At 43.8% G+C, this 9,812-nt stretch overlaps 1 protein-coding gene across 1 annotated transcript; it reads right to left on the bottom strand.

Annotated features, from left to right (window-relative positions):
* Positions 1-398: 398 nt before the first annotated feature.
* anxa5a (annexin A5a) lies at positions 399-7,118 on the bottom strand. Its single transcript, XM_076292682.1, has 11 exons — positions 7,028-7,118; positions 5,829-5,923; positions 4,885-4,998; positions 4,462-4,552; positions 3,549-3,628; positions 2,882-2,932; positions 2,356-2,449; positions 2,088-2,183; positions 1,713-1,771; positions 1,162-1,284; positions 399-458 (listed from the first exon to the last, which is right to left on the bottom strand). Exons 1-11 carry the CDS (start codon positions 7,116-7,118, stop codon positions 399-401), a joined length of 954 nt encoding a protein of 317 aa, XP_076148797.1.
* Between the last annotated feature and the right edge of the window lie 2,694 nt (positions 7,119-9,812).

Here is a 9,812-nt window from a genome sequence, read left to right on the forward strand (position 1 = left end):
TCATATTTGTGACATACTGAATAAATATGGAACAAATATAAAGTTATTCAATACTTGATATAGATCATGATACATACACAGTTGTTAAAGGCTTTTGTTTACTCATGATTGCAACACAACGTGCTATCATTTCACTGTAACCGATTGAATACTTGTTGGAAATTGAATATGCACTATTATACATTCTTGTTAAGATACATAGCCAAACAGGAAGGCATCCAAGAAAGCACTTATTTCTCAATTCAAAATTCTTATGAAATACTCAACTGTCACCTGAGAGCAACCAAACAATAAAAGATATTTGAGGTATTTGAAGACTTGGAATGACAGACAGAAAGTGAGCTCAGAATGAATCTCTTCAAACTGACCAAACGTAAACCCAAAGGTAAGTCATTTCATCAGTCATTTCCTCCACACAGGTAGAGCAACGCCTTCTGGTAGTCCCCTGCTGTGTCCTCCTGACAACACAAGCACAAACACACAGGTCAGCGGTGCCATGTTCCTTCTGCAGCACAAGGCCATTAATTAATCAATTAATTAACTTATTCATTAGCTAATTAATTAACATATACATTAAGAAATTATTGAAAAAATACATGAGTCATAGGTCATCTACTTATGATATATGGGACATAATATGTCATCTACTCTGATGAGTATGGAGTATGTAACTGTTATTTTATATTGTCCCACCCTGAAGTGATCACTGACCAAGTTATCCCAGACCAAAGCATGCACACACACCCACACACACACCATAGAGACACTTCACCTATTGTTATCATGTCTGACTCTGAGTACAGAGCTTCAATGCCCCCCCCCCCCTAAGGAAGGGAGGAAGAAGCACCATGCTGCTAGACTGATGAAGTCCCTCCAGAGACAGACAGACTCTGAGGGGAGCAGAATAAAACACAGTCCTACAAATAGCACAGTGGAATAGCAGTGAGTCACACTGCTATTCCACTGTGCTATTTGTAGGACTGTGTTTTATTCTGCTCTTGTTTGTCTTTCCTGGAGGTGTCTTCAGGACTAGAGAAGATGTGGTGTAGGACTGTGTGTTATTCTTCAGGACTAGAGAAGATGTGGTGTAGGACTGTGTTTTATTCTTCAGGACTAGAGAAGATGTGGTGCTGCTTCATTGCTCCCTCGTTCCAACCTCACCTGTATGGTGGTGTAAAGTGACTGGCGATACATGCGCTTGAAGTGGGCTCGGATGTCCAGCATGTCCACTTCACTCCTGGACACCATGATCCGAATCAGAGTCCCGTCATCCGTGCCCGCACGCTAACAGAACAGGGCCAAAGTTAAAACAAGCACTGTTTACCGTTTACAACTGGAGCTCAGTCTAAAGCTACCATGAAGACTTTCAGCCTGCTATCGTGAGAGCTCCACAAAAGAGATTATCTGAGACAAAGCAGACTATTTTAGACACAAGTAGTCTGAGAAAGACACTACGGCAGCGAAAAGGCTTTGCAACATGTAATCAGCTGCAACACATTACAGCTGGGTCAATGTGTATCAACAGGATATTTCTGAAGAGAACGTTCTGCATGCTTTTCCATTATATTGGATTTGCACAGCACACTGTAGGGAGAAGGTCTTCCTATGGTGTTATGGCAAGACCAGCAGAACAACTGACGTTCAGCAGTGTTAAGGGAAAATCCATGACAACTCATGGATACTATTCATTTTGACACAATATAGATCCTTACACTCATACTGTCATGGACGCATTCAGCAAGGTAGGCAGGAACACTTTTGATACATTTCACTAAAAAGGGAGACAAGACAAAACACATCATATTGGATTGTCACTACATTGAGTTCAAGAAGACAAAAACAAAAATGATCTGTTTCAGGTTTCAGGTTTCAGGTCCTCCTTAATGTCTGCATACTGAAGTGGTGTGTTTCAGGTCCTCCTTAATGTCTGCATACTGAAGTGGTGTGTTTTGGTAGTGGCTATGGTTAATGGATACGAGCCATATGTGCTCCTCTTGGTTTTCCAATGGTGTAATCTAAGACCGGTCATGTTGACGTTTACAGGAGTAGGAGTGCAGATAAGGTGTATGACCTGAGGGCTCTCTTACCCACAGCCAGCAACACCTTCTCTAGGTTCCCTGTACACTCTTCCTTGATGCTTTCCTCAAGATCACACCCAGCCACTTTTCTGTAGGCTTCAAACACTTGACATGCACATACACATGGTTGTTTTTGTCAGATGTCATTTTGCATAAGAGGTGATATTTGAACTTGAACTAAACATACACATATACAAACACAAATACATACACATGCACGCACACACGCACACACACACACACACACACACACACACACACACACACACAAACATACCTTTACGCAGGTGCTCGACACTCCGGTTGCCGAGGATATTGATAAACTTGTCCTCGTCCGTGCCAAACTTCTCCTCTCCTGCCGAGTACAGATCCTGAGGCAGAGTTACACACATCATCATCAGTCAGCGCGTTCCCAAAATCACAGCACGCCCCCTACTGGTGATCATTAGACTTGCCAAGACCACCCTGCAGCCATGCAGAAGAGGATCTCATACACAAGACCACCCTACAGCCATGCAGAAGATGATCTCATACACCAAGTAAGACTTAGTGTGTGCTGTAAAAGTTGGGGCTGCATGTTGACCTATTTTAAGGAACTTCTACCAATTTGTGAAGTGCCTGGGTCTCTTAGGAAGTCTACCCTTAACAACGGTTTAGGGAGCGCAGCGTTTCACCTTTGGGCCCCAGCTCATGCCAGGTTGTGTGTGGGCATAATGTGTAGGTTGACGTGTATTCACACTCCATGAAATTCATCACTATTTCATGACCCCGCCGAGTGAGTGAGGTGTGAGCCCCATACATACCTTTGCATCCTTCTCCACTGTCAACTCATCCACTCCTTCCTCCCTGTTCGCCTGAGTGAACCAGAGAGAGAGGTGGAAAGAGAGAAAGAGAGAGAGAGAAAGAGAGAGAGAATGACAGAGAGAGAGAGAGAGAGAAAGGTCAGACCATCAGTGGCAATGAGTGATAGAGGCGCCTGTTTTCTGAGAACGACTTGATGAGTTTCGGGCGGTGAGCCTCCTGGTCACCCCTGTGGATATTGAGTTACACGCGGCTGTCCACCTGGGGAGCATTTCATCCCACCACTGCACCTTTAATTACTTACGAGTGACATCACCACGCCACTCTCATTACCAGTGCAGGATGGGCATCTCTTTTGTCTCTCTTGTCATCCTGTCGCGTGCTCTCTTTCTCTCTTTCTCTCCTCACACGCTCCCCTGCTCTTTCGCTCCACCTCTCCTCCTCCCCTGCTGTGCTTCCTTTTCTCTTCCTTTCTCACTCCATCACTCTTGATCTCCTTGCCGACACCTTAGCCTTGATTTTTTTCCCCCTTCGCTCTTTCTCACTCTTTTCTTTCTGCACACCTTTCCTTTTGTTCGCCTCTTTCTATTTTCTTCTCTTTTCTTCTCCCCTGTCTGTCTCCTTCTCTGGCTGCCCCCTCTCTGATTCCCCTCTGGCCTCTCCGCTTACCTGGAGGAGAATCACAAGCATCCTTTGGTAGTGGCCAGACGTGTCTCCCATGATGTCCTTCTCCAGCTTGGCGCCGTGGTCTGCGTGTGTGTGAAACATGAGACAATGGCCAGATAAATCCTCTCACACTTATCTCTGACAAGAGGCGTTAATGGCTTCAATCCGCCTAAATTGGCCATGTTGTGTTTTATGAAAGGTCGTCAGGCAGGATCCAATTAGCTTGCATAAATTACGTCTTTTCCACCGTCTCTGGTGACAGTGTCAGGTGATCTGAAAGGTTTAGTCTTTAGTCTCCGGGTCGGACGTCACTTATCATGTTGTTATGAGAGGAACTTTGTATTTCGCCCTTTAATGGCAGTGAAATCCACCACTGACAACACCTTAAACATAAGCTAATGAGCGATTATGACAAGTAAAACCGTCCTGTCATTTCTAAGTCAGAGTTCCTGTTTAAAAATACACCATCAAAGGGCCTCGGAGCAGATGAACATGCAGAAATTCAGACTTTTTTTTTTACTCCAAATTCACGCAGTTGTCTTCAGGGGCCCAGGTAATACATGTGAAGCTTCATGCGCCTGTTAAATTAAGCTACATCCAGTAGTCCATCAGAAAACTCCTGGGACAGTTCCCCTGATGGTTTAGGGATGTTGACCCAAAGAGGTACCTAGGGTGACCTCAGATACCTTAGCATGCATATTTGACAAGTAAAGGATCAGTTCCCTCGGGTTTCTAACCACAGTGCTTAAGGTGAGAAACCTTAATTCTTTTGGCTGGCTAGTTTTACACAAGACAAGAAAAAGGTGAAGACTCCCCTAAAGCTTTCACACACAAGGTCATCAGATCCGACCTCTAGAACTCTGTTCGGGGGGGGGGGGGGGGGGTGTGTAGGACTCTCTGTTCACTCCATCCATACCTTTTTTGTATGCCTTGATGATGTTTATTATCTCCTCTGGTGCTCTGGAGGCCAGAATCTCAATCAGGACGTCATCCTCCGTTCCTGCTCCCTGCAAGAACCAGGGGATGGAGGTAGATTGGAGTTATTGGCAAGACTTTTTTGTTGGGCTATTATAGTGTGATATATTTGTTCTTTTTGCATTGGACTTGGCTAGTCACAGAGAATTGCACCAGGATTTCACAAAGGAATTCACCAGCTATCAGGACAGTTAGTGTCTATCAAAATCCTATTAATTTTTTTTTCCAATTCATATGCTATCAGAGCAAAAAGGAAAGGAAAAGGAAACACAATGGTGATAAAATGGTGACAAGGGATGACAGGATTGGAATGAAAAGAGCTTGAGAGGCGATGAAACCAGCTGTGCTTTCTTGGCTGCTTTACCTTTATGGCTTTGTGTAGCTCATTAGCATCGTAGGAAGCTGGAGGGGCCATTAAAGCCAGGAGGAGATCCTCCAACTTTCCACCCAGCTCAGACTTTAAATCTTTAACAAGGTCCTGCAAGACAGTTGAAACCCAATAGTGTTTACTGGGGAATGGACGAGCATTTGTAATATGTGGTGAAAAAAAAAAAGTGAATATCTCAACCCCTAAAAACAACTTTTCCTGCCACCAGGTGTGTAAAGGGTTTCAAAAGCATGCCATGATGACGTTTCCATGTTTGAACTCCAAGACAGAAATCCCCTCTAAGCAGTATAACTCCACGCTGTTAAGAGCAATGCAACCCTAAATTTCCCAAGTAAAGCCAGTGCCTAAGCATCGACTGAAACCTCAGCCTCCAAGTTATTGTGAAATATTGTCAACTGAGCAATCCCTATAGCAGTGTGTATGGCTGGTTGATCCCTGCAAATCCCTTGCCAGTGGTGAGATATTTTAAAACTGCCTAGACCCTCATATTGTGTTGCTCAAACTGCTTGTCTAGAATTGATTTGTTTATTTTAATCTATGGTCATTACTTCTCAGTGATGAGAGGGTGGGGAGACATGAGTTATCTTAATAGTGGAGGGTGGGGGGGCTGGGAGACATGAGTTATCTTAATGGTGAAAGGGGGGGGGGTGTTTGCCACACACACGCACACCACCACACCACACAGACACCACACACACACACACACACACACACACACAATCAGACGCTGGAAACACAGAAATCCTTCTCAATCCCTTTGACCCCTATGTGTCTGATGATGCCACCGTGTCCACACCCCCTCTGGGCGTCTATGGAAGTGCTCTGTGCAGGGACTCCGTGGGGCTCTGTCTGTGTAGAGAGGTTTCTGGAGTGGGCAGCTTATATATATAGGCCTGCTGATGGCGCTGGGCTAGACTCACCTTGCCATGGGATTTCTTGTATGCCGCCTTGATTTGCTGCCTCTGGTCATTGGACCGCGAAGTCAGGAGCATAAGGATGGTGTCTTCATCCGTTCCTGTAGCAAGCCATATGGTTGTAAAAACCTTTGAGAAGAGCTTGGATAACAGTGTGTTTCAGATGGTTTTTGCTTGCTGTGCTCTGCCCAGTAACCTAATGCTGGATGCATCTGCTACTAGTATACTGGATCAACTGGTATCCGCTGATGGTATCTGATGGAGTTTACTGTTGCATTTCTGATAATGTCTGTTCCTTGAAATGGGTTGAAAATGAGAATGAGGGCATCACACACACACACACACACACACACACACACACACACACACACACACACACACACACACACACACACACACACACGCACCCCATTACCACCAGTCCCGTGTTTCCATCCTCTTGCGTGTATGTGTCACTTACTATTCATTTCTATACAAACCAAGATGGCGGATTCCTATAGAAATGCAAGCACCCACACCATTGGTGTATCTAAATTAGCTATGTAACAAAAATGACATTTTGCCGTGACTCGAAGAGCTGTAAACAAGGCTGTGTGTACAAATCCGCTTGGAGCTTGAAGTTGTGGCGAGAATTCTCGGTCTAACCGTTCATGTGCCGTGTGAAAGGGTGGAAGTAGACGACCCACCAGGCCGGCACTAACCTCAGAGCGTAGCAAATATTTCAGGCAGTAAAAGCCCCGGTAAGAATCAAACCAGATTTTGTTCAAATCTACACACCTATGGCTATACTGAAAAATGTAAGGTTCATTGAAGTATTAAAAAACATTGTTGTTTTAGAATTTTTGAATGAAATTGGTGATAATTGGAGGTGTTACGATAACTATTTCCGCTTTTCTTTAACTGGAGCTATCATTCGATCCTCGCTCTCCTCTCTCTCCATCCCTCTCCACCATTGACTCATTGGTCCCATGTGTGTCAATCACACATGCTTGCTATTGATCTACAGTCATGTGGGTCTTGACCATTCACATATAATTACATGATGTTCACTCTCTCCCTGTCAGTGTGTGTGCCTCTCTCTCTCTTACACAGACACACCCACCCAACCAACCACACACACACACACACACACACACACACACACACACACACACACACACACACACACACACACACAATCTTTAACAAATCTTGTGATGTCTCACCAAGTCCTTTCATTGCCTTGTAGAGCAACTCTGCATCCTGCTTAGCATTAAAGTGGACAAATGGCTTCACACTGCCTCCCGATGCCTGCATGACAAAGACAAATCCAGTGACATGCAGAATCAATGGAGAGTATTTCCAGTAAAAGCATACTGATTACTGCTAACATCATTCACTTAGAGACAGCATTCACATTAACCCAAGTCCACACAGTAATACAAATAAACAGAGAACAGTATGTGCATTTACATTTCAGTTAGATGCTATATTATAGACAAATTATGTTTATGCATATAATTTGGAAATGTCAGAGAAATGCAGCTAATACCTAACTAGACAATGTGACCTTACTAAGACAACAAGACAGATGAGGGGGGAAACTGTGTGTGCCATGATGTTTTCACTAAAGCCTGGATAAGCCAGCTGTGAGTTATGACACCATTAGTTCTCCACCCCCTCGGCCTGTCTGGCTGTGCACAGATGCGCCCTTCTTAACCAGACGCAACCCCCCCCCAGTTTGTTTGTGAGAAATATCACTTTTGACTTATGAAAGAGATGGAAGCAGAGGGAATGGTCTAATTCCCTCTGCTGCAGCTGTGGCCTACTGGTTAGCGCTTCGGACTTGTAACCAGAGGGTTGCCGGTTCAAACCCCAACCAGTAGGAACGGCTAAAGTGCCCCTGAGCAAGGCACCTAACCCCTCACTGCTCCCCAAGCGCCGCTGTTGTAGCAGGCAGCTCACTGCGCCGGGATTAGTGTGTGCTTCACCTCACTGTGTGTTCACTGTGTGCTGAGTGTGTTTCACTAATTCACGGATTGGGATAAATGCAGAGATAAATGCTGCCATGCATCTTTGGTTGTAGTCATGTAATATTTTGTAGGTAGGCTGTAAACTGATCATAAGTTGTTTGTTTGAGACACTGTGTATGTCTGCCTTGGGTTCTCTCTCTCTCTCTCTCTCTTTCTCTCTCACCTGGTCTTACCTGTACAGTAATCCGAGCCACCCTCCCCACGACCCCTTTTTCTAAGTCACCAGAGATCTGATACCCTCGGTCATGACTGACTGGGAAACAGCAGTTTGAGTCTAATTAACAAGAGTCAGGTGTCCCGTCGAAGGATTCTGATGCTCCATGGCCATAAGGACACACAATTATGAACTAAAAAATCATTTTTATTCAGCAAGTATGAGGGTGTTTTTAAGTGAAACACATAGAGCTGCACAGTGTAAGCTACTTGCTTCACTGACAAGTGAAGTCCATTGTATCCTGTCTGCCCTTGTGATCTATAACTGTTTTCTTTCTCCCAAGTGGACATTAAGGCAGATAAAGGACACATCCTTCAGAACAATAATCTCTACCATTTCTCTATTGACTCCACAGCATGGTAATAAAACGGGTATTGTGAGGTAAGGTTATCTAGCACACAGCACTGGCTCATAGTGAGGGCTTTTACACACTTAGGTAGCTTTTCCTCTTTTCTACTGCAGGATGGTTTCAGTGTGCATTGCCTTTTACTGTAAAGATGCACACACACACACACACACACACACACACACACACACACACACACACACACACTGTAAATGTATACTTCTGGCAGGCAACACTCACTGTAAATCTGCCATAACCGTGAATAAGATGCAAAGACACACAGAGGACACGTTTGCAGGTGCTGCTGTATGTTTGATAGCCTATGTTTATAATGAGGCTGTGGATCAGGTTACTTACCATTTTAGAATTTTGTTTTCCTTGACTGGGATGCTGTTGTGAAATGACATTAAAGATTACAAATTAGATTAAAGCTCACGAAGAAATGTGTGTATGTTACAATCTTTCTTGAAAATAAAATAGTCTCATGAACTCATGCAAATCATAAACCAACTCTTTGGATATTAAAACATGACATATTTGATGCTTGCAAAAGTTGTGAATCTTCATTAATGCAATAACATTTGACCCAGTAGGCTACAGTGGTTCATAAGATTCGAAGTGATAGAAACAAGTGTCTTACCTGCTGAGAAAGTCAGTGACCTCGGAGGTAACTCTAGCAGCAGGGGTAACTTCTGAGCATGAACACCTTTTGCTGTGCATCTTCTTCTCCACCCCATACTTCATATGGAACGCCACTGGCTGTCGTTAGCGATGACGTATTATTGGAGGATGTTCACTGTCTACAGCTCGACTGAAATAACTGGGAAGAAAGTAGGCTACCGGTAATTTGAAATCGCACGTGTTTTTGAAGTTATATTCCAGAGACATTCTTGTTAGTTACGATTTGAGAAAGAGGGAAAACATGAAAAGAAATTACCAAAAATGTCAAATTCTGTAACCGAAATGTTCCAAATCTCTTCAATCTATTAACCTACAATGTGTTGAAGATGTATTAGGCTATACCAACGTATAACATTGTGTAATTGCACACATTAAAAAACACAAAATTATAAAGACGGTGATGCTAAATTCTTTGACAAATCGAAAAAAAAAAACAATAGCTACTGTTTTACTTCATCACGCTTCAGCGACCTCACAGTCACAGGCATGTTTGGGGTGACAGTTCAATGGTAGCATGATACAGTCGTCTCTATCACTACACTACGTCTCTATCACTACACCGCTAATTCCAGCATCAATGCCTCGACAAACGCAACACTGCAGCGTGCGCACACACACACACACACACACACACAGATCGGTCATTAAAGCAACCCCAAATAGTTTGTTGTAGCTTAAAATAATGTTTCCAAAATCGTTTCAGTTGTGGTTCATCAACTCGTAACATGAACGGCATT

The sequence above is a fragment of the Alosa pseudoharengus genome, unplaced genomic scaffold (genome assembly GCF_046254945.1).
Source record: "Alosa pseudoharengus isolate Yale_2024_CS ecotype anadromous, Long Island Sound unplaced genomic scaffold, YU_APseudo_1.1 YU_APseudo_1.1_scf_19, whole genome shotgun sequence".
NCBI classification, from domain to species: domain Eukaryota; kingdom Metazoa; phylum Chordata; class Actinopteri; order Clupeiformes; family Clupeidae; genus Alosa; species Alosa pseudoharengus.

Coding starts and splice junctions, on each gene's coding strand:
- anxa5a (XM_076292682.1), bottom strand. CDS start 7,118: ATGCAGGCATCGGGAGGCAGTGTGAAGCCATTTGTCCACTTTAATGCT. Junction 2,184..2,355: donor TGTCGAGCACCTGCGTAAAG/GTATGTTTGTGT, acceptor GTGCATGTCAAG/TGTTTGAAGCCTACAGAAAA. Junction 1,285..1,712: donor GCGTCCATGACAGTATGAGT/GTAAGGATCTAT, acceptor CTGTTCTGTTAG/CGTGCGGGCACGGATGACGG.